This window comes from Myotis yumanensis, unplaced genomic scaffold (genome assembly GCF_028538775.1).
Source record: "Myotis yumanensis isolate MYYU_CA2020_CCGP unplaced genomic scaffold, mMyoYum1.0.hap1 SCAF_7, whole genome shotgun sequence".
NCBI classification, from domain to species: domain Eukaryota; kingdom Metazoa; phylum Chordata; class Mammalia; order Chiroptera; family Vespertilionidae; genus Myotis; species Myotis yumanensis.
In genome coordinates this window covers 68,786,357-68,810,774 of record NW_027223758.1, presented here as the reverse complement: position 1 = coordinate 68,810,774, position 24,418 = coordinate 68,786,357, and the positions used below count along the sequence as shown (strand labels likewise).

The 24,418-nt window shown below is 51.9% G+C and overlaps 2 protein-coding genes across 2 annotated transcripts in view; both read left to right on the top strand.

The window, feature by feature from the left end:
- Positions 1-8,090: 8,090 nt before the first annotated feature.
- MMP9 (matrix metallopeptidase 9) lies at positions 8,091-15,573 on the top strand. Its single transcript, XM_070420833.1, has 13 exons — positions 8,091-8,228; positions 8,737-8,969; positions 9,319-9,467; positions 9,752-9,880; positions 9,970-10,143; positions 10,332-10,505; positions 10,846-11,022; positions 11,170-11,328; positions 12,134-12,464; positions 12,590-12,729; positions 13,051-13,201; positions 13,294-13,397; positions 15,272-15,573. The coding sequence occupies exons 1-13, from the start codon at positions 8,091-8,093 to the stop codon at positions 15,388-15,390; spliced, it is 2,178 nt and encodes a 725-aa protein (XP_070276934.1). The 3' UTR covers positions 15,391-15,573.
- Positions 15,574-19,057: 3,484 nt separating this feature from the next.
- The window catches only part of SLC12A5 (solute carrier family 12 member 5), a 38,826-nt gene continuing 33,465 nt past the window's right edge, over positions 19,058-24,418 (top strand). Inside the window, exon 1 of the mRNA XM_070420824.1 lies at positions 19,058-19,178. Within this exon, the coding sequence (XP_070276925.1) occupies positions 19,058-19,178 (121 nt within the window). The remainder of the gene's footprint in view (positions 19,179-24,418) is intronic.

Sequence of the window (24,418 nt, the reverse complement as noted above, 5' to 3'; positions counted from 1 at the left end):
ATTGGGAAGGAATCTCACCCACCCCCCTGAAAGGGGGAGCTCCCTCACCCCATCTACTGGTGCTCCCCATCTTTTCCCACCGGGGAAATCCTGGATTGCCTCTCATCAGGAGCAGGGCTAAAACTGCTGCTTCCAGAGCTCCGGAGGCTTCCAGAGCACCCTCTCTGCAGCCTTCCCGCAGCATCCACGCCCGGCCTGTGCCATCCTCCCTTCACCCCGCGCCTGGCTTCAGGTGTATCAGTCTCAGCGCTGCATGAGGTTCAAACACATCTCAGCAGGCTTTGTGAATACATTAGTTTTATTGTCCCCTAACATGCCACAGGGGTGGGGAGGCGGGAGGAGGGGGCCCTGGAACTCAATATGCAAATGTATGCAGATCGCATCTAAATGAGGGTGTCCCAGGATTAATGGGAAGAAAAGGCAATCAGAGCAGGCCTGAGGCTCTGCAGCAATTCGCTTGAAAATGGCTCTCCCGGGAGGGTATCTTGAGCGGTGTTTCAGAGCGTGTTCTTTGAAGCAATGTCTCCAACACACAGGGGAAGGAAGAGCTGCAGAAATCGGTTCTGGATGCTTCCTGGCAAAATGTTCGCAATTGCTTCAACTATGTCGGGGGTGGGCTGGGGGAGGGGGTAGAATCTCTGAGCCCTTCGGACCTCAGGGGCTGTCTCTGCCACTGATTTCTAAACCAGGGGAGCTTGCTAACATCCATTTCCAGGCCTCACTGATTAGTGAATCAGATCTCTTGAGAATCTGTAATTTTTTTTAAGTCCCCAGCCTTGGGAAATACTGATGCAAACCAGGGGTTCTTAATCTCGTCTCTTACAGGTTTCAGGGGCCCTGTAGAGCAGTGTTTTCAGCCCGGCTGCATAGGAAAAAAGTCCCAGTGCTCAGGCTGTACCCCAGACTAACTAAGTCAGAATCTTGAGGGTGAGTGTGTGTGGGGGTAAAACCCAGGCATCACTATTCAAGAGAAAATCCTAGTGATGCCAGTGCGCAGCCACATTTGAGCAGCACTGCTGAACAGGTAGTGTCTCAGAGGAGCGTTGTACCTGTGTCCTCGCTGGAGCTATATTTAGCTCTAGGCCCTCTACCTGGTCTTTTAGGGAGGGGACTGTTGTCAGGGCTCATGTTCAGCTGGTGTGCAACTGGTACAGAAGCACCAGTTGTTAAATATTGAAATATTTCCCTACCCGTTGGTAACAGGCGCTGCTTTGAACCATCTAAGTGGCCCAGAGCCCTAGCCTCTTCCCCTAGGCCCCTAGGACTGCGGATCCAGGAGTGGAAGGGTTCATGATCCACACAACCCGCCTCCCCCACCTCCTTGGACTGAATGAGTTCTGATTGCTGGGGGTTCATGAAGTCCTGGTTGTTAATGTTTGATTGTCAGCCCTGGCTGTAATACTGTGGGGAGGAGCACCAGCTCTGCAGTCAGCAAGGCCAGATTTGGGTACTAGCTGTGTGAGCTTGGGCAAGTGGCTTTATCTCTTTGAGCTTTAGTTTCCTCATCTAGAAATGGTGTCAGAAGCATCTTTCCTGCCCCCCCACCCCGCCCCCCCGCCTTAGTGTTGGGTTGAAGCTTGACTAGAGCAGAGGGCTCAAACTTGAGCGTGCACCAGCATCATTTGGCAGGCTTGTTTAAACAAAGATGGCTGGGCCCCACCCAGAGGTGCTGATTCTATAGTTTTGGGGTGAGGATCTGCATTTCTAACAGTTCCCAGGTGGTGCTGAACTTCTGGGCCTGGGACTACACTTCGAGAAGCACCCAAACTAGAAGATGCCTGAGAAAGTGTGCCGGCCAAGAATGGGGGTGCAACCCAGGTTTGTAAAAGGGGCAAAGAAGTTGCCAGTTGCCCTGTGTGCTGTGTGGACATCTCCCTGCAGCTCCAACCAGCATGAACTTAGTGACCACTTATTGATGTTCTTTGTGAACGGTGACGCTGAGATGAGCTCGGCGTACAGGATTGAGTTTAGAGAAGCAGAGGGCTATTGCTAGTCAGGCAAGTAGCAAAGCCCCCAAAGCTCTCATGGCTTTTATTTGGGGAGTATAGCAAATAACAATGGAGTACAGCAAATGACAATGACTAACAGGCATGCTTATGAGATCATTTGAGCTAAGTTATACATTAAACTATTAATTTCCTTTGTTATACAAAGACCCTTTCCACCTGCAGCAGTGTACCCTCCCTTGAACTTTCCATGCCCTCATGGACTATTCATCACCTCAAGGAAAGTTCTGCCTCTGAACAATAAGTCTTGCTTCCAAGGCTTTGTTCTGACGTGGCCCGCTTGCAGGCCCCCGCCTTTTCTTGGCAGAACGTCCTCTTCTAGTTAACTTCAATCCGCTTGACCAGCTACACCACTAAATGTTTAACATGAGATTTCCGAGGATTCGGGCCCCTCCACCTCTTCCCATTGTGAACAGGCCCAGATTCAGACCCTCAGGGCCGTGATCACTGAGAACATGGTGTCTTCCCCATCTGTCATCCAAAGGAAAACAACACTGAACCCTGAAATGACTGTAAGAGGAAGTCCAACAGGGACCTGATTTTCTCCATGTTGGCTGCTTTAAGGACTTCTTGCAAAACACCATCTTTGTGGTGGCAAGGGATGAATGAGCAGAGCACAGAGGACGTTCAGGGCAGTGAAATGACGCTGTATGATAGCACAACGAGGGATACATGTCATTATGCATTTGTCCAAACCCATAGCATGTACAACACCGAGAGTGAGCCATAAACCATGGACTTTGGGTGATTACGATGTGTCAATGAAGTGTCATCAATTGTGACAAATGTACCACTCGAGTGAGGGATATTGATCATGGGTAGGATCTGCATGTGAGGGGCAGAGAATATATGGGAAATCTGTACTTGCCTTGTAATTTTGCTGTGAACCTAAACCTACTCTAAAAATGTCTTAATAATAAAAAAAGCAAATAAGTTTTAAAATGTGTGTTTTGGGGCTGCACCTGCTTTGCTGGGACCCCAAGCATAACCTTACCTGCCAGTGGGCAGCGTGATGCCAAAGGAACTGGTCCTGGGCTTATCCTCTTTCCCCCTAAATTTGCATGTCTCTCCCTCCAAGCACTATCCCTTCTTGTGGGCATGAAGCTCTCGCCTTCAAGAAAACACCCCTTGACTGTTCTCTGCCCCTTCCAGCCCCTTTAATTTTCCCTCTTTTATTCACCTGACCAAACACCCCAATCCTGTTCTCTCTGTTGTTCCTGACTCCCCCTCCAGCCTGACTTCTGGGCCCCACTACTGCCCCAGGCTGCTTCCCCCAGTGACTTCCTTCTTGTCAGATCCAGTGACCTGATATTAGCACGGGATTCAGAGTCAGAAGGCCTGGGCAGGAGCGCTGTCACTCATCAGCTGTGTGACAGTGAGCAAACTGGAGCCCTTCTCTGGGCCTTGGGTCCATCACTATGAAAATGGTTTACAATGTCTGCCTTCTGTGAATGCCAAAGAGTTCTAAAGCTCAGATTCAAATATGTTAAGAAGATTTGCTGCCCTGGCTGGTGTGGCTCAGTTGGTTGGGCATCATCCCATGCACTGAAGGGTTGCCGGTTCGATTCCTAGGCAGGGCACATATAATGTGTAATCTCATTTAATACCCCCACAACCCTTTGAGTGAGGACTGTTCCCTCCTCATTTTACAGACAAGGAAGTGGAGGCATAGAGAGCCAAAGTGACTTGTCTAAGGTCAAACAGTCAGAAGGAATAGGAACTACTCCAAAGTCTACACTCTATGGCTTCCTGTTGAAGGAGCTCAGTACAGATAAGTGGGAGGCATGACAATATTATTATTAGGGCCTCTAAGAGTCAGCCTGGGAATTGTCACCACCCTGAGGCTAGGGATGGCAGGTGTGTTTGCGGGTGGGGGTGGGTACATGAGTGATGCTCTCCCCTGAGGAAATGTCTTGCAATATACACACCTTTCTGCTTCATCCTAGACACAAGTGTCTTCTCAACATCCTGCCGGGGCCTCTCAGGCCTGGCTGCCCCTCCCCTCTCTGGCAGGTTTTGGAGAAACAGGATTGGAGTTCCCCCTCCTACATGGGGGAGAGATTCCTCATCTCGTGAGGCTGACCCCAGTCTAGGGGCCTGGAGTTACTAATAGCAGCCCGCAGGGCTGTGTCATCCAGCTGGTGACTCAGGGCTCCAGGATCACCCCTTCCCATCCTGAGGGGGCCTCCACCGGATTGAGGGGCTTAGAATCCAAGCTATGACTCTGGTCAGGCTTAGAGGGAGCCCACCTGGGGGTATATCCTGCTTCCTGCCTCCTCTCCCAGGGTCTTGGCCAAACTGTCTTGTGGTAGTGGAAGGAGGGCTGGGGAAGTGGGGAAGGGGATGTGGTAACCAGAACCACTTCCTGCCATTGCTGTGTTGAAAACCAAGCTCTCCCCAGTTGCCCTTGATGAGGGTTGGGGAACCAGGGCGTAAAGGAGGAAGTTGGGAGGGAGTGAGGAAAGGAGGCTTCTTGCTTGAATTGACTCCAGGAATCAATTTCCAGGGTTCCTGGTGGGGTGTTCTTTCCTTGCTTGCCAGTTGGTAAAAACAGCCAGCTGGTCCAGAAGCAATCATAATTAGAGTAGCCCCAAACACTTCTTATGTGTCAGGCACTTGACATCTGCTAACCCACTTGACCCTTATAACCACATGAGATAAGCACTATTGTTAACCTCATCTTACAGATGGTGAAACTGAGGCATTGACCAATTGTGCCAACTACTCAGCTCCCACAGCAGGTCCATGCCAGAGCTGAGCTTTGAACCAAAGCAGCTTGGCTCTACAGTGCAGACTCTTAGCTACCATTCCTTCTTGTCCCCCACACTCAGTCCCTGACTTGCTCTGTGACCTAAGAGAGGAAAATTCTCCACTCTGAGCCTGCCTCAGTTTCCTCTTCTGCATGATGGGGGCAGTTGGAGTAGATAAGTATGCCTCTCTCTTGTGATGCTGGTCTTTCTGGTAATAAATCACTCATTTGATTTCTCCCTTACTGGACTCTCAAATCCATGAGCACGGACAATAGCTACCTTGGTCACTACTGTATTCCAAATTCTTTTAAAAAATATGTTTTTTTAAATTGATTTCAGAGAGAGGAAAGGAGAGGGAGAGATAGAAACATCAATGATGAGAGAGAATCATCAATCAGCTACCTCCTGCACACCTCCTACTGGGGAATGAGCCTGCAACCCAGGCATGTGCCCTGACCAGGAATCAAACTGTGACCTCCTGGTTCATGGGTCAACTCTCAATCACTGAGCCACACTGGCAGGGCGTATATTCCCAATTCTTTTTTTTTTTTTTTAAATATATTTTATTGATTTTTTACAGAGAGGGAGGGAGAAGGAGAGGGATAGAAAGTTAGAAACATCGATGAGAGAGAAACATTGATTCAGCTGCTTCCTGCACACTCCCTACTGGGGATGTGCCTGCAACCAAGCACATGCCCTTGACCGGAATCGAACCTGGGACCCTTCAGTCCCCAGGCCGACGCTCTATCCACTTGAGCCAAACCGGTCAGGGCCCAATTCTTTTTAAAAAAAAAAATATTTTTATTGATTTCAGAGAGGAAGGAAGAGGGAGAGATAGAAACATCAATGATGAGAGAGAATCATTGATTGGCTGCCTCCTGCATGCTCCCCCCCCCCCCCCCCCCCCCCCCCGCCGCACTGGGGATCAAGCTGTAACCCGGGCATGTACCCTTGACTGGAATTGATCTCACGACCCTTCAGTCCGTAGGCCGACGCTCTATCCACTGAGCCAAACAGGCTAAGGCTTCCCAATTCTTAAAGCAATGACTAGCCTGTAAAAACTTAACCAATATTTGTTGACTAAGTGGTCTGTAAAGGTTTGAAGATCATCATCCATGGTCTGAGTATATGATGAAAGTTCTGGACCCTTTACCTAAGAAAACCAACATATGCCAGTGGGAGTGACTTGGCCCCTCGCACCCAGGGGACATTTGCAATGTTTGGCAACATTTCTGGTTGACACAACTGGCAGGGGGAGGTGCCATGGCATCTAGTGGGTGGAGGCTGGGGATGCTACTAAACATCCTACAACAGATGCATGGCCCCCACAACAAAGAATTATCTGGCCCAAACGTCAATAGTGCTAAATTTGAGAAATGTGGCATATATACATAGATATGACATATTTTGTACAATTGATGGCAAGTTAGGAGGTGGTTCATGGATTCTCTTAAAGTCCATGTCTGCCTCCAGATGAAGACCCTCTGGATTAAAGGGTCTCTTTGTTTCCATCTCTAAAATCATATTGCTCTGACCCCACACTCTCAAGTCTGGACTATAGCCCCCTTGGGTCCCTTGTCCTAGCCTCTGATTCCCCAAAGCCTAGGCCTCCCCTCTGATATTCAGTGGGTGCAAGGGGTTAGGGGAAATGGGTCTAGGTTTTAAGTCTTCCCCCATCCCATCCTCCAAGTCCTCTCCAACCCCTAGTTATCTCAGCTCCCTGTAAATGCCATAAACATTAAAAACTTCAGAACTAGGCAGCCCTAGGCTTGAGTTCTGGTTTTGTGTATTAACACACTGGGTGGTCAAGGCATGTTCCTTAATTGCTCTGAGCCTCAGTTTCCTCCCCTGAAAATGGGAGGGATACTCAAACCTGCTCCCCAGATGGTGGTGAGGATGAGATGAGATGCTTATAGGGGACTCATCACAGTACTCCACAGTAAATCTCAAAAAATGCACGATTATTAGGGCTCAGAGGTAAAGTGACTTGTCCAAGGTCACATAGCTGGGAAATGGCAGAGCTGGGACTGAAAACCAGGACTGTGTGACTCATTAATTAGTGAACCCTAAAGTTTCCACTTTCCTACAAGGGAAGCTAATTGTCTCTATCTCACAGACTCATTTATTAGATAAACATAAAAAGTGCCTGGCGCTGAGTAAGTCCTTTAAATACAGCTTATTGAATTTTTATTTTTGTTCTTCCCAAATAATGCCTTGAAGAAGGCAATAGTGGATCCTGCCCTACTCTGGCTGGCTGGGGAAAAGGATAGGAAGGAAGCTGTTGGTTTATTGGCATAAGTGGTCATCACTGGAGCTGGAGCTTGCATGGGTGAAGCAGGGCTAGAGAACTGAAAGGGCTCCTGGAGATAAACCCCTCCCTCCATTTTATAGTTGAGTCCAAAGCCCAGAAAAGGGAAGGCGTTTACTCTAGGTCACACAGCAGGTTAGAGCCCAAGACCCCAGTCTCCTGATTCAAGTTGGAATCATGATCTTGGCCCAAATAATTAAAAGCAATCTCAGCTGGTCTGTTGAGAACTTGCAACATACACTGTATTAAGCATTTTATGTGTTGGATCTTATTTTATCCTCACATCAATTCAGGGACGAAGAGCCCCTTTTTATAGCTGAGGAAACACATTCAGAGTGGTGAGAACATTTGCCCAAGGCACTGTAGGAAGAGAGGAAAACCATGTCTGCTGGCTTCCAGATGTAACAAACTCCCCCTCCACTACCCCGAAGGAGTCAGCCCCTGAAGATAGGGGCTTGCCCCGGTGGAATTCCCCAACTCCAGCCTAGCAGAGGCCACTCATTTCAGGCCAGGTGGAGCAGGGAGAGGAAGCCGAGTCCAGGAAGGCTTCCAGGGAAGAGAAAAGTGGGCAGAGCCTGGGAGTGTGGGGTGGGGCCCACAGAGGGGGGGTCTGACCAGGAAGTGGGATCACTAGGTTCAGAAAAAGGCCTCTTCTTCCCTTTGGCTGAGCACTTGGGGCCTTCAGATGGGGGGCTCCTCCCTTTTTTCATGAAGTTCTCACAAGCTGTGCAGTTTGCAAAACCCAGCCTTCCCCTATGGGCCTGTGGTTTCCTGTGGGTCTCTGTGGGTCTAGGGTCCTGCCTGACTCAGCAGTAGGGACTGTGGGCAGCAAGGAGAGGAGGAGGTGGTGTAAGCCCTTTCTTTGCCTTCTCATACCGGGGCTGCCAACACACACACGCACATACATGCATACACCCCATCCCCTGAGTCAGCCTGGCGGTGAGGGGCGGGGTCACTGATTCAGTTAACACTGCCTCCTTAAAGCCCCCACCGGGGCAGCTGCAGCCAGACACTGCTCCTCTCACCATGAGCCCCTGGCTGTCCCTGGTCCTGGCTTTCCTGGTGCTGGGCTGTTGCTCTGCGGCCCCCAGACCACACCAGCCCACTGTTGTGGTCTTCCCAGGAGACCTGGGAACAACTCTCACCAACAAGCAGCTGGCAGAGGTAAGCAAACACCTCAGCCTAGAGTTGGAATCACAGGGAGGGCATGGGTTCTCAGGAGATGCTTTGGGCCACACTGTGGGTAATGGGGACATCTAGAGACAGGTGTCTAGGATCAGGCACTGGGAGGGGGGCGTCCTGTGGAGGCTCTGGGCAGCGATGGTCAAGAATGGGTTCATAAGTTTCCTAGGTGGGCAATGGGGATAATATGGGGGTGGGGGAGCATTGGAGGGTTCTGGGGTGTGCATGGGCAGGGGGTGAACAGGGGTGAACCTTAGGGGCCCCTGAGGTCGGCATGGCCAGGAGCATCCAGGGCTGGGAAGGAACTAAGGATGTCTGCAGGGAGGGGAGATGCTTGGGTGGGCACAAGTACTGATGTCCAGGGTACCAAGTCCTGGGTACCATCAACGCCTTGTTGCTGGTCCTGAGCCCCTGGGGGGATGGAGTTCTGACCCAGGAGGGCAGAGAAAGGGAGTCAGTGCCTTGGATGTCCCTGCCCCTCCGTCCACAGGAGTACCTGTACCGCTATGGCTACACTCAAGTCGCCGAGCTGAGCGACGACGATCAGGCCCTGAGTCGGGCGCTGCGGGTCCTCCAGAGACGCCTGTCTCTACCGGAGACCGGGGAGCTGGACAGCACCACTCTGGAGGCTATGCGCACCCCGCGCTGTGGCGTCCCAGACCTGGGCAACTTCCAGACCTTTGAGGGCGACCTCAAGTGGCACCACGAAAACATCACGTACTGGTGCGTGGCAGGGTCCCGCGGGGTCGGAGCGGGTGGGGTGAGGAGGCCGGTCTCCGCGTGAGCGCGCGGCGGTGGAACGCGTCCTGTCTGGCCCATCCTTGGGTTTCACTAAACGTGCAGCCTGGGGCAGGTGGCTCCCCCGCTGAGCCCCCGTCCGCCCTTTGGGGAAGCGGGCCTCCAGTCCGGGTCCTCCTGCCAGGGCCAGGGTGTGTCCACAGAGGAAAATGCATCTGACAGCGCGTTACTGATGAAAGTCTGGAGCCGAGGTCGCCGAGGCACAGGGGGGGCCTGCCGCCCCGGCTCCTGCCTCTTACTCTCCCGGACCCTGTCCCCCGGCTCTTCCCTACAGGATCCAAAACTACTCGGAAGACTTGCCGCGCGACGTGATCGACGACGCCTTTGCCCGCGCCTTCGCGGTCTGGAGCGCCGTGACGCCGCTCACCTTCACTCGCGTGTACGGCCAGGAGGCCGACATCGTCATCCAGTTTGGTGTTCGGGGTGAGAGCGCGAGACGGAAAAGCCAAGAGGGGCCGGGACGGGGACAGGGGAGGCAGGACCGCGGAGCGGGCGGAGGGGGCGCTGGACCGGCTTGCTCTGGACCGTGGCCGCTGCCTCGGCCACCGCCGCTTGTCCTTCGGGCGCCTCCTCCGCGCGGCGCACAGCGCGGGGGCGCAAGGGCTGGGGAGCCGCTCCCGCACTCAGCCCCGCGCCCGGGGTGGCGCACAGCCCGCACCACCTGCACCCCTGCGCCCAGCTAACTCTCTTCCCATCTGCTTCTCCAGAGCACGGAGACGGGTACCCCTTCGATGGGAAGGACGGGCTCCTGGCGCACGCCTTTCCTCCGGGCCCCGGCATCCAGGGAGACGCCCACTTCGACGATGAAGAGTTGTGGTCGCTGGGCAAGGGCGTGGGTGAGATCCCGAGCCGCCGAAGCCCCGCTCTTCCCTTTCCTCCTCACCCCCGTCCCCAGCCGCCCTGACCCTCCCCCCTCCCCCTGCAGTGGTCCAGACCTTCTTTGGAAACGCAGGCGGCGCCCCCTGCCACTTCCCCTTCACCTTCGAGGGCCGCTCCTACTCCGCCTGCACCACGGACGGCCGCTCGGACGACCAGCTCTGGTGCAGCACCACGGCGGACTTTGACACGGACCGTCGGTTCGGCTTCTGCCCCAGCGAGAGTGAGTTCGGGGCCATGGAGCCCGGAACCCTGGGTTGTCACCCCAGCGCGGCCACTCGTGTTGTGGGGTCTGCAGGCCGTTCTCCTGTCCTCTGGGCCCAGTTGACTCGCCGTGACATGAGGAGAGGGGGGCGCAGGAGCGGTGGCCTGGGGGTTAGTGAACTCGGGGTGACGTGTGGGCCTCCCCAGGACTCTACACCCAGCACGGCAATTCCGACGGCAAGCCCTGCGTGTTTCCCTTCACCTTCGAGGGCCGCTCCTACTCCGCCTGCACCACCGACGGCCGCTCTGACGGCTACCGCTGGTGCGCCACCACCGCCAACTACGACCAGGACAAGCTTTACGGCTTCTGCCCGACTCGAGGTGCGTGTGCCCCGCCTGCCAGATCCAGCACTGGTCCTCTCAACGCGCCCCCTCCACCCATCAGTGTCTCTGCACTTGTCATTGGTCTGCAGGACCGTGGGCACTCTGCCCACCCTCACCCAGCCCCTCCCTCTGCCTTCCAGTTGCCCCCGCCCCATGCACAGCCTGCGGCCTCTCTCTGGGCCTCCCCTCCCCAGGCTCACCCGGGGCTCAGCGGCGCCCTACATCGCCCCCTAGGCTTTAACAATGGCACCCAGATTCTCTAGCTCCCTGTTTGGCCCGCCCCAGGCCCCTTATTGGGCCCACCCACCTGCTCACCCAAGGCCCTGGGTCTCTTCAGTGGACTCGACGGTGACCGGGGGCAATTCAGCGGGGGAGCTGTGCGTCTTCCCCTTCATCTTCCTGGGCAAGGAGTACTCCACCTGTACCCGGGAGGGCCGCAATGATGGGCACCTCTGGTGTGCCACCACATCGAACTTCGACAGCGACAGGAAGTGGGGTTTCTGCCCCGACCAAGGTGTGCAGGGTTCCAGGGTTCCAGGGCTGGGGTAGTGTGTGTGTGTTGGCGGGGGGGGGGGGGGGGGGGGGGGGGGGGGGGGGGGGTTGGAGGCCAAAGCTGGGAGCACAGCCCAGGGCTCAAGTCACAGGCTCCCTTTTTTCCCAGGATACAGCCTGTTCCTTGTGGCTGCGCACGAGTTCGGCCATGCCCTGGGCCTAGATCACACGGACGTGCCAGAGGCGCTCATGTACCCCATGTACAGCTACACCGAGCAGCCGCCTCTGCATGAGGACGACGTGAAGGGCATCCAGCACCTGTATGGCGGTGAGGTTCCGTGGCAGGGACCGTGGGAGGGAAGGGAAGGTGGAGAATGGGGTGGGGGGAGTTGGGACCTCAACACCTACCTGTGGGGGAGCCTGGGTCCCGCGGGTGTAATTGCTGCGGGATCAGTCCTTGGAACTGGTGATAAAGAGCCCAGACTCTAGAATGAGACGGAGGTGGGTTCAAAAGCCAGTCGGTCCAGGAAGTGGGATAGATTACTTCCTCATCTGTAAAGTGGGGCTAATAATAGTATCTGCCTCAGGGGGTTCTTAAGAGGGTTAAATGAGTTAGAATACTGCCTAGAATATAGTAAGCACATACACATGTTTGATATTTTTATTGTCATTATCACTTATCATTAGGATCATTTCCTCATTTAAGAAATGGGGGTATTAAAGAATCTATTGCATAGGTTTCTTTGTTTTTTAGATCACACAAGCTACGTGTGCGTTTATAGAGCTTTTAGCACTGTTTGGCACTCAGTCTGAGTGCTCAAAAAACACCTCTCTCCCATCTGCGGGGTTGGGGTTGGGGATGTTCCTGCCTGTCTTATGTTCATAGGGCACAGCCGGGGGGGGGGGGGGGGGGGGGCTGACCCTCGATAGGATAAATGTGGCTTGAATGAAGGGTCAGTGTAGAAAAGGATGAGGCCTTCCTGTGCTTGGGGGGAGGCAGGCTCCAGCATCTAAAGTGAGGAGAGTGAGAGGGGGGTGGTGGTGGGGACTGGTAGGCTTTGGGGAGTAGATACAGTATTCCGCAGGCACAGAGGTATGCAGGATAGTGTGTCTCATCCGGTGTCTCTTTCTAGGCCCTCGCCCTAAACCTGAACCACGGCCTCCAACTACTACACCTGAAACCCAGCCCACCGCTCCCCCGACGGTCTGCACCACTGTCCGCCCCTCAGAGGGCCCCACTACCGGCCCCACAGGCCCCCCTTCAGCTGGCCCCACGGATACCCCCACCGCTGGCCCCACCGGTGCCCCCACTGCTGGCCCCACGGATACCCCCACCCGTGCCCCCACTGCTGGCCCTTCTGTGGCCCCTACAGCGTCTTTGGATCCAGCGGAGAATGTTTGCAACGTGGACATCTTCGACGCCATCGCAGAGATGGGGAATTACCTGCATTTGTTCAAGGACGGGTGAGGCGCAGGGATGTGCGGTGAGGGAGGGGGTTTGGAGGAGGGACCTCCCTCCCCCCCCGCCCCCGCCCACTGGACTTTGGTTCAAGGTTCATTGCCCTGCCGGTCCCTTTTCATGTTCCCAGGAGGTACTGGCGATTCTCGGAGGCCCAGGGACGCCGGGTGCAGGGCCCCTTCCTTATCAGGGACACGTGGCCTGCGCTACCTTCCAAGCTGGATTCCGCCTTTGAGGAGCCACTAACCAAGAAGATGTTCTTCTTCGCTGGTTAGTTTCCTCCTCTCCCCCTTCCCTCCTCACCATCCTTGCAATCTAGGAGGAGAGAGACCCGGGATAACCCATACCAGGGCATGTGCGGATTTAAGAGGACGCGCCCCCTCCTGGCGGGTACCGTTTAGCAGGGGCTGAGTTCCAGCTCCCCGCTTCACGGAACCCTGCGCGATCGTACCGAGCGGCTCTGCTTGCGGGCAGAGAGACTGCGGGCGCGCCAGGCTCCGAAAGAGCTCGCTGGGTTTTCCCTTTTGACACTTAAGGATGATGTGTGCCTCCTCCCTGCCCCCAGGCTGATGTGACCCTTCTCTCCTGCAGGGCGCCAAGTGTGGGTCTACACGGGCGCGTCGGTGCTAGGCCCGAGGCGTCTGGACAAGCTGGGCTTTGGCCCGGAGGTGGCCCAAGTCACCGGGGCCCTCCCCCGCGGCGGGGGGAAGGTGCTGCTGTTCAGCAGGCAGAACTTCTGGAGGTGAGAGCCGCGAGGGCCGCCGGCAGGGGGAGCCCGGGCGCCATCCGCCTGTCCGTCCGCTCAGCACCTGTCTCCTCTCCGCCTTCCTGCAGGTTTGACGCGAAGTCGCAGATGGTAGATCCCAAGAGTTCCAGCCCAGTGGACCAGATGTTCCCCGGGGTGCCCTTGAACATGCACGACATCTTCCAATACCGAGGTGATGGCTGCAGACGGGGCTTAGGGGAGGGTCCCTCTCCGAGACACCTCTTCCCATGCAAGAGCCTGGTCAGCTTCTGAGCAAGAAAGGAAAAGGCCCTGGCGATTGAGGCAAATGTCCCCATGACAGTTATAGAGGCAGGGACCTTCCCCAGAGCATACAGGGGCACAACCAGGACTGGGATCCTGGTTTCCTGCCTTCCCAGCTGCAAGCTCTTTCCCCAGCAATGCAGGTCACATGGTTTGCATGAAGGCTCATGCATTATTACACAGTATTTGTCAAAGTACCTAGAATGTGCCAGATCCTGTGCTGCCACCAGGAATATAGTGATACACAAGGCGATTCATAGCTGTGTGTCTTTGGGCAAGTCACTGCTACTCTCAGAGCCTCGGTTTCCCCATCTGGGAAACTGGGATGCTAGCTGGAATTATACTTGCTTTCTCTTTTTCACCGCTCACATCCAATCAGTTGACAAGTGCTGTTGGTTTTATTGCTGAAATATTTACTTTCACTATCTCCTTTGCAAACACCCCACTCCAAGCCATCCTGGTTGTCCAAAACGGTTATTCTCTGGGAGTAGGGAGTGGTTAGGAATGGAGACAGTAGTTTGGGAGTGACTCCAGACCTAGCTCAAGGTCAAAGGAACTAACATGATCAGACCCCTCACTCCTCACCCCTCCCACTACTTCTGTCATTCCCTCTGCTCACTCCCCCACACTGGCCTTCTGGCTGCTCTTTGAACACATCAAGGTCGGTCCTCGCTTAGGGCTTTTGTGCCAGTTGTTCCCTCTGCCTGGAAGGTTTTTTCCCAGATTGTCACTGTGCTGCCTCCCTCTTACCCTTCAGGTCTCAGCGCTAGAGCCACCTTTTCAAAGAGGCCTCTCTGACCCTCATTATCTATTCACCTACTTGCTTTTGTTTCCTTTCCACTTTCAAAACCAATCTCATTTATTTACGCAGTCGCTTGTTACTCATCTGTCTTACCCCACTAGAGCAGCGATTTTCAACCTTTTTCATCTCATGGCACACATAAACTAATTACTGAAATTCTGCAGCACACCAAAAAATATATATATTTTTGCTGATCTGACAAAAAACAATAGGTATAATTTTGATTCATTCACACTGGACAGCTATTGTTGTGATAGCTGTTGTCATCTTTTTAATATGCCAGTCTAAGGGAAAAGAGGTCAGTGCCCCCAACTAAATAGTCAGGAATTGCCTGTTTTAAAAAATCTTGCGGCACAGAGTGTGAAAATCACTGCACTAGAGTGTAAGCACCCAAAGAACTGAGATCATGCCTGCAGCTTTTCTCTGCTCTATCCTCAGTGCTTCTTTAAAAAAAATTTTTTTTAAATTGATTTCAGAGAGGAAAGGAGAGAGAGGGAAAGAGATATAGAACATCAATGATTAGAGAGAATCATCGATCCTCTGCCTACTGTACGCCCCACACTGGGGATCAAGCCCACAACCCAGGCATATGCCCTGACTGAGAATCGAGCCATGATCTCCCGGTTCATCGGTCAATGCTCAACTGCTGAGCCACGCTGGTGGGGCTCCTCAGTGCTTCTAACAGTACTTGGCATGATAAATATTTGTTGAATGAATAAATGAATAAAAGGATTTGTTGAATGAATGAATGTTGAGTGAATGGTCCTGAGCACCTACTGTGTGCTATGCTCTGTGCCAATGCTTTGGACATCAGGGTCTGTGCCCTCCAGTATCTCTGTGGAGGAGATGAAGGTGTGATATGAAAACCTTGGAAAGATCTAGAAAGGACAGGAGGGATGATTGTTAAGATCTTGCTTTTGTTTCTGTTATGTATATGTGGGAGGTTTGGAATCACCCCTCTTGTACCTGCCTCTCCCCTGCAGATAAAGCTTACTTCTGCCAGGACCGCTTCTACTGGCGCGTGAATTCCCAGAATGAGGTGAACCAGGTGGATGAAGTGGGCTATGTGACCTATGATCTCCTGCAGTGCCCTGAGACCTAGGGCACCCCCTCCTGCTTCAGCACTGCAGTGTGGGTCCCCACCTTGATGGAGAAGGAGCCAGTTTGCTGGATACAAACCGGTGGGTCTGTTCTGAAGGACAAAGGATGAGTGGAGGTGGGCTGGGCCCTCTTGTCCCACCTTCCTTTTTTGTTGGAATGTGTTTAATAAACTTGGATTCTCTAATCTTGAGATTTATTTTTGTATGTATGTGTGCATTCAAGAACATATGCATGTATGTATGTAACCAAGGGAGTGGTTCCTATGTGCCAGACAATGTTCTAAGCACTTCATAAATATGAACATATTCAATTCTTCCTATTAGGAAAGTATAATGTGATTATTCCTGTTTTTACAGCCAAGGACATGGCCAATTGTTCATAAAATATTTATTGAGCCCTTACATGAGCCAGGCCCTGTGCTGGGCACTGGGGATAGAGAGATGAAACGGGCTATGTTTCTGTCCTCAAGGACCCCTCAGGATCCTCAAACTTTGGGGTGCATACAAGTACCATTAGAACTTGTTTAACATGCAGACGCCAGGGTCTGCCCCCAAAGAGTCTAAGTTAGTTATAAGAGTGATTCTGTGGCCGGTAGGGATGGGATCACACTTGGAGAGTATGCACTGTGTGACCTGTTATCCTAAAGATGTGTGTGTGTGTGTGTGTGTGTGTGTGTGTGTGTGTGTGTGTGTGTATGTGATTGTGCGTGTTATGCTTAAAGTCAGGGCATGTTGCCCAGCCAAGATGACATCTGAGCTTGTGCTGAATCTGGAAGAATGAACAAGAGCTTCTTGGAAAAGTAGGACTGTCTTCTAGGAGAGTTATTTACCAAGAACCTAAACGAGCCTGCTCTCTAACCCTCCCACACAACAACACCTAGAAGGATGTTGATTGCAGCATTATTTGTACAGGCAACAACCTAAGTACCCAGGGGTAAGGCAGTGGATAAATAAAATATGGATTATATGCCGGATGGTAGTGAAACTGACAGTTAACAGTAAACATGTTTAGGTATTAGATAATAGAGGCTTTAACTAAGTGTTTCAATTGCTTTGGTTGTCATGTAGCTTATAGTCAAAGATTAAGAAAATGTTAGTTATTCCTAGAGACCTGCCTGGAAAGCAAGTTTCAGGAAAAAATGTTTAAAAGCACAATTTGCTTGAGGTAATAGATTAAAGTAGCTAGTTAAGCACAAAACAACCATGACAAAGGTCACAAGATGTTTAGCCTTTTGCTTTAAAGATAACATTACTGATGCACAATTATGAAATATTTTGCAGAATCTTGATTCTGCAACCTGGTTAGATCACCTGACTACAGTGACAAAGACACCAGACAAGAGGACGTGGAAACTAAATTAATCAGATGAAGGGAAACTGCTGAGGCTTGCACAAGAACTAGCCAATCAGCTTCACCCATGACCCCTAAACCCCAGTGCTCAATCTTTGCCTTTAAAAACCTTTGGGTTTTTAAAGCCTTCAAGGAGTTTGAATTTTGAGCGCTAGTTTGCTGTTCTCCTGGCTTGATGCCAATTAAGTTACTTTTATTTTTTTCTACTGCAAAAATCGGTATTTAGTGTTTGGCTCTGCTGTGTGTGTGGTGGGCAGACCCTCTTCCATTTGGCAATAGTAGCTACCCCTGGTACAGCACTGACTATATGCCAGATCCCGTTCCATGTGTTTTCTGTGTGTTAACACAGCTAATCCTTAAATTAAACCTATGAGACAGGTACTACTCTTACCTTATAGGTACTGTTATTATTGTCAGCACCCCCACCCATTTTACAAATGAGGAAACTGAGGCACAGCTTACCTGGTCTCATAGCTGGTGAGCGGTAATTGTGTGCTCTTGGTGCCAATGCTGGGAGAAGAGAAAAGCAGGCAGTGTTGGGGAACTACAAATGGCTCGGAACTTGAATGTGTGGTTTTAGCAGGTGGATGAGAGGGGAGTAGAGAAGATTCTGGAATGACAGATAGGAATGGACTAGATAAGAGAAGGTCTGAATGCCAGGTTGAGGAGTATGCACTTGACCTTAAAGGATGACATAGGGACTTGACGGAAGGATGGGGCAGATGAGCGGAGGTAATGGGCTTGATCAGATTTGATAATCTTTTGGACCTGAGGTTCAAATGGGAGTTTAAGGAGGGGGTCAGAGGACTTCTCCCCTCTGGGTGGAGGTCCTCTCTTCTAACTCATCCATTTCTTGTTCAGGAATGACCCACTTCCATTGGGATACACATTCCTTATTATGGCTTGTTTAAAATTCCTCTGGATCCCTGACTCTCTCCCATAACAAAGAAACAGAATTTCCGGAGGATGAGACCCAGAAATCAGGAATTTAAAAAGATTCCCAGGTGATTCTAATGTGCAGCCAAGGTTGAGAACCACTGCTGTAGCCAGATGCAACAGGGAGCCCATCCTAAACCATCTCTCAGGTTCTTTGACATAGTCAATCAAGCCCTTCTTCCTGAAAATTTTCTTCACTTGGTCTCTCAGATCCCTCTTCCTTCTGTTTCTCCTCTCACCTTATTGGTTGGATCTTCCTCTTCCCAATCTCTAAATCAGTGGTTCTCAACCTTCCTAATGCCGCGACCCTTTAATACAGTTCCTCATGTTGTGGTGACCCCCAACCATAAAAGTATTTTCATTGCTACTTCATTACTGTAATTTTGCTACTGTTATGAATTGTAATGTAAGTATCTGATATGCAGGATGTATTTTCATTGTTACAAATTGAACATAATTAAAGCATAGTGATTAATCACAAAAACAATATGTAATTATATATGTGTTTTCCAATGGTCTTAGGCTACCCCTGTGAAAGGGTCGTTCGACCCCAAAGGGGTCGCGACCCACAGGTTGAGAACCGCTGCTCTAGATGATAGTGTGCCCTTGTGCTCAATCCTTGGGCTTCTTCTCACTGCGCACTCATCCCCTGGGATCTTGTCTAGCCCCACAAGCGTTAAGTAGCATCTCCAAAATTGTATCCCCAGCCTTAGCCTCTCCCCCATGCTCCAGACTTGTATGTTCAACTGCTGACTCTGTGTGATCCTTACATGACAAACAGGCACTCAACCTAACAGGCCCACCTGAACTCTTGGGCTCCATCTTCCACACATGCTTCACCTCCTTAGTAAAAGACATCCTTTGCTCTCAATCATACGTAAACCCTGGTCATTCCTAAGACCTAGAAATCTGTTGAACTCCTTGTTCTGGTACAAAGAATCTCAACTTTGGCACTGCCTCGGGCCAGATAGTTCCATGTGCGGGATTGTAAAATGTTTGGTGTCCTCCTCCAGAAGGCAGCAGGACCCATGGTCCGATGCCAGACCCATTCAGAGTCAGTCCTCCTCCCCACACCCGGGCCTCAACGTGGGGTGGGCTGCTATGCAGAGGACTCGTGGCAAACCTGTGGCTCACGGTCAGACAGCCTTGGTACGAGCCTAGATGGTGACAGGTGCTTCTACCACCAAATGCCAGCACCACCCTCTCTTCCGTTGTGACAACCAAAAATGTCTGAAGGAGGCAGCACAGCGGGCACTAGGACCCCGCGCGGCGCCGCGTCCGGCGCGGGTTGGGGGGATCCGCTCTCTCTGCCTCCTGGAGCCGGGCTGCGGCCACTTGTGCGATCCGGGCCGCACCGCGGCCGCCCGGCCCCTGTCGGCACCATGAGCCGCAGGTTCACTGTCACCTCGCTGCCTCCCGCGGGGCACGCGGGGACCCCTGACCGAGAGCCCCACAGGCATCCGGCCGCCGATAGCCGCCACCTCTCAGGGGAAGACGCCAAAGGTAGAGGCCGCAGGGGCGGGGCCTGAAGGAGGGGGCGGGGCGAGATAAGGGGCGGGGCCACGGTGGGCGGGTCTTCTGTTGTCGGGAGCAGGGGTTCCCAGCGAAAGCCCGAGCGGGAGAGGAGCTGAGACCTAGGCGGGTGGAGGGAAGTGGGAGGGGAAATGGTGAAGGGAGGGGCCAGATTCGAGGTGGGCGTGGCCACGGGAAGAGAGGGGAGCCTGAGGCAAAGGGGCGAATCTTGTGATGAAGGGGATTGGGGACTGGGCTGCTGGGCACTCAAGGGGCGAGGTCTTTCCGGATAGGAGGCGGGACCAGAGCGGGGAAGGTGGAACCAGGGAAGGCGGAGGGCGGTGTGATTAAGGGTTGGGTACCGAGCCAATGGGAGGAGGTAGGACTAGCTGGGTTTGGGGCTAGATAAGGGCGTAGCCAGAGGGAAAGCGGTTGGGCCAGGACATAGGAGAGAGGTCAGGGTGGGGGTGGGGGTGGGGGTGGGGATAGGAGGGAAAATGAGTCATGGGTCCCTGAGGCAGGTGCTGGGTCCCTCGGTCATTGTTGCCTGGCAGATCCTCCCATCTTCGGCCTCCCAGGAGGCATCGTGGACAGCACTGGGTAGCCCGGGAAGGGGATGGGAGAAAGAGAAGTTAGTTTGGACCCCGGACAGCCAGACCCTGGGAGGATGCTGTGGGGACTCCAGGGCCAGAAGGGTTGGGTGGAGCCAGTTCAGGAGGGATTGGGGGCGTCTTCTTCGAGGGCCCAGGGCAGTAATGGAAGTTACAGGCCGGGTATAGAAGAGAGAGGAGGGGCAGGATCCTACTAGCCTTCGGTGAAGAATTCTGGATGCACACACTCCGCAGGGGGCCCTTGTCAGGGGTTCCTTCCCTGGTTCTGTGCCACTCGGGTCTAGAAGGAACGTGGCAAATCAGCCTGGAGTGGCCCCGCGGCGGGAGAAGGAAGAGCCTCCCACGGCCGCCAGGGGTCGCTGCTGAGCTGCAGGTGAGCTCACCCTGACTCCAGCAAAACCAAGCACCCCAAACCCTAGCCTAGAGGGATACTTCAGGGGTTTCTTTGGCGAGTCCCCTCATTGTATAGATGACCAACCAAACTGAGACCTAGAGTTCCACAGGGCTCCCGTCCATGAACCAAAAGCTTACTGGAAGTGGCCACTCAGATTTCTTGGACTCCTTCCACTCTTCATCTTTTCCATAGTCTGTCTGTCTGCTTTCTAATTTTCATAAATAGCCTTATCATCCTTCCAGATTCAAAAGCCAGAACTTCAGGAGCCATTCTCAACGCCTCCTTTTCTCTTTCCAATGAGGGGGTCCTCACATCTTGACCACTCCACCTCCAAAACTCCCGAATATGACCACATCTCTCCTCCTGTCCACATTACCCTAGTCCAGTGATGGCGAACCTATGACACGTGTGTCAGAGGTGACACGCGAACTCATTTTTTGGGTTGATTTTTCTTTGTTAAATGGCACTTAAATATATAAAATAAATATCAAAAATATAAGTCTTTGTTTTACTATGATTGCAAATATCAAAAAATTTCTATATGTGACATGGCACCAGAGTTAAGTTAGGGTTTTTCAAAATGCTGACACGCTGAGCTCAAAAGGTTCGCCATCACTGCCCTAGTCCATACCTCCATCATCTGTCAAATGGCTACCACCATAGCCTCCTCCCTGGTCTGCCTACCTCCAATCCTATCCTAACCCCACTCCAACATGCTCCCCATTGCTTTAAGATAAAGGCCAAACCGTCATTCAAATATTTCCCTCCTGGACTCCTGGTCTACCTGTCTGTTCATCTCTCCACCTCCAGTAGCCAGGGAAACTCCTACTCACCCTGTAAGTTATAGCTCATTTAACTTCTTCTGAAAACCTTTTTCACTTTCCTTGGCTTCGAGGCAGAGGCAGTCATTCCGCTTCTGCCCAGCCACTGCATCATTAGAGCACATGTCCTAGTGGATGGAGGTTACTTACTTGTGTGTCTGCTGCATCTCAAGGGCAGGGACCATATCCTTTTCTAAAAATTTGTTTTTATTATTTTTATTTCATGTATTTATTATTTATTTTTGCAGTATAGTTGACATACAATATTATGTTTCAGGTATACAACATAATGTAATTTATGAAGTGATCACAGTGATAAGTCTAGTAACCATCTGTCAACATACAAAGTTATTATATTATTGACCATATTCCCTGTGCTGTGCATTTAATCCTGGTGACTTATTTATTTTGTAACTGGGAGTTTGAACCTCTTAATCCCCTTCACTTTATTCACCAATCCCTCTACCTCCTCCCCTCTGGTAACCATCAGTTTGTTCTCTGTATCTATGAGTCTGTTTCTGTCTGGTTTTGTTGGTTCATTTGTTTTATTTTTTTGGATTTCACATATAAGTGAAATCATACGGTATTTATCTTTCTCTGTCTACCTTGTTTCACTTAGCGTAATACCCTCTAGCCCCATCCATGTTGTCATCAGTGGCAAGATTTCATTCTTTTTTATGATTAAGCAGGGACCATATTGTTTTATCTTTGTGTTCTGAGTGCTGAACCCACAAGCTGGCACTTAGCAGTGACTTAATGCTCATCAGATGAGAGGGGGAAAGGCTGTAGGCTCCTGCTTCTCCTCCTCCTGCCTCCTCCCCTCCCATTCCTCACCCCCTGGCCTGAGAATAAGATGGTCCTCTCTCTCATCTCAGCTTTCAGTTTTGGTGTGCAGGTGTCTGTGCAAACTGTATGTGAATCTGGAAAGCTGTGTGCCTGTGGCAGAGGCAGTGTGTCTATGTCTTTGTGTTTCTTGAGGGAGCAGCATCCTGTGCCAACTCTAATGACCTGTGGGGTGGTCAATGAGTCAGTACTTATGTGTGTCACTGTACGACAGAGTGTTGATGGGCATGTTGATGTGTGTATTTCTGTGTCTATCTGTGGGGTGGGTACTTGTGCTGAGTTTATTGGAAGTTCCATCTGGAGAATGATTTGGGTGAAGGACCTGTAATAGCCTCCAGTACCTCCTCCTTTCTTCTTCTTTTTTGAAAAAAATATATTTTTATTGATTTCAGAGAGAAAGGGAGAGGGAGAGAGAGAGAGAGAGAAGCATCGATGATGAGAGGGAATCATTGATCGGCTGCCTCCTGCATGCCTCACACTGGGGATCGAGCCCACAACCCGGGCATGTACCCTGACTCAGAATCGAACCTGAGACCCTTCTGTCTGCAGGCCAATGCTCTATTCACTGAACCAAACCGGCTGCTCTAGGGCCAGTACCTCCTCCTTGATAGGTCGCCGCCTAGGGAAGTGGATAAGGGCTCCCTAGGGAGACCAAACATCTGATGGTACCTTTCCCACAGCTGTTCTTGTGCAGCCCTCTGGCCCCAGGGAGGTACTCTCCCCACCTCCTGTCCCTACCCAGGCCCACAGGGAGTGGTGACAGCACGTGTAAGGCTGGGGAAGGCTTAGGGGAGGGTTTGCAGGTCAAATTGTGCGCTGGACGCATCAATTCACTGCAAGGGTTTTGGGTCTGGAGCCAAGGGTTTTGGGTCGCACATGAGCATTGCCTTTCATTCTGGACTAAGGGAGTGGAGTTTGTTTCTGGAGGTGCTTCCTGCTGCCAGGGGATCAGTACAGGTGGGAACATGACATACAGGGGTGAAAGAAGCAAGTCAGAGGCTGAGTCTCAAATCTACCAGTAACCCTGTACTGTAGCCCCCATGCCTCAGTTGCCTCATCTGTACCATGGGAAGACTGATGGCGAGTTGGCTGGATGGAAGTGGACCTGACCAGTTGTTACAACTCTGAACTACTCCCCCATCCCTTTATACTACTCGCTGCTGTGCCTCAGTTATCAAGGAGGAAGGCAGGGTAGTAGAAAGAACCCTGGGCCTGGGCTAAGACTAACAGGAATTGGGATGTGTCCCCATGGAGTGAGAGAGAGCCAACTGATGCTAGGGGGATAGAACAAGATCACAATATAGCCCACCCACACTCTAGCTCAAGTTCTGTGGGTGGCCTTGCTTCCTCTCTCTGGATCCCAATTCCCTCATCTATAGTGTAAAGGAGTTGACCAAGAAACTTTATGAGGGTCTTTCTAGCCACAAACAGGCTAAGATTCTTGATGACCTAGAAGGGTGACATTCTCTGCTTTTCCCATACCCAAACCTCATGTTTCAGTCTGCCTATAAATTGGGAAGAATGACACTGGATTATTGCTGTAAATATCAGATCTATAGATCTCCAAACTGTCCAAGGAGTTCTCCAGTCACCCCATCCTTAAGCCAGGGCTCAGAACCTCACTGCCCAGTACCTCAGCCCAAGGTGAGCCCTGGGAATCTCCATGGCAACAAACTGGTTATGAACGTGGCTGCAGTTGCCATAGTGACAGGCCTCTCTCTCTCTCTTTTTCTCTCTCTCTCTCATCCCCCTCATCTCCCCTCCCCTCTTCTCAATGAACCAGAGAGATCTTCGGGCCTCAGCTCTCCAGGTGGGATGGGGGTGGGGGTGGGTACAGTGAGAAGGGGGTCCAGATTGAGAAAGAGGGAAGACGGTCTGAATCTGTAGGGGAATGGGGGACTGTTGGGGTGCCATTGTCATGGTGATGGGGCTGCAGCCTGTTAATTAAGCCCCTGGTTGCCACGGAGACGATGGTGGTTGACATGCTCTGCAGCGAGCCCTGTGAGTGGGGTGTGCTGTGCGCTGGATGCATCAATTCACTGCAAGGGTTTTGGGTCTGGAGAATGGGGATTGCAGGTGGGGAGAGAAGAGCAAAGGAGGGAGTTCAGGGCTTTGGCTCCATGAGGTCAGAACTGGGGGTGGGTGGGTTAGGTCCTGGGGTAATGATATGGGGATAAGGATGGATAGGGATTGAGTCACGAGGAGGAACACTATGTCTGCCTCCCATGGAAGGAGGAACCAATCAGGTGGCTCCAGCTTCCTCCAGTTCTGGTTCAGTGGATGGAGCCCTGGACTGGAGACCGGGAATCTGGATACTAGTCCCCGATCTGCCACAAGTTCACCCCATGAAGAAAATTGCATCTTTCCATTTCTAAGCCAACTTCCCCATAAATGGGGAGTGATAAAAGGTAAATTATAAAAGTCTCAATCCTGATACTTAGGAGGCAGCTTCTCTGAATATTTTTGTCTCTGAGAAGTATAAGGTGGGAGAGGGAATCAGTTTTAGAGACTCAGAATTCAAAAATAGGACCCTGCTCAGCTCCGCATCTTGTGTGCTTTCCT

Coding starts and splice junctions, on each gene's coding strand:
- MMP9 (XM_070420833.1), top strand. CDS start 8,091: ATGAGCCCCTGGCTGTCCCTGGTCCTGGCTTTCCTGGTGCTGGGCTGT. Junction 11,023..11,169: donor GGGTTTCTGCCCCGACCAAG/GTGTGCAGGGTT, acceptor CTTTTTTCCCAG/GATACAGCCTGTTCCTTGTG. Junction 13,202..13,293: donor AGCAGGCAGAACTTCTGGAG/GTGAGAGCCGCG, acceptor GCCTTCCTGCAG/GTTTGACGCGAAGTCGCAGA.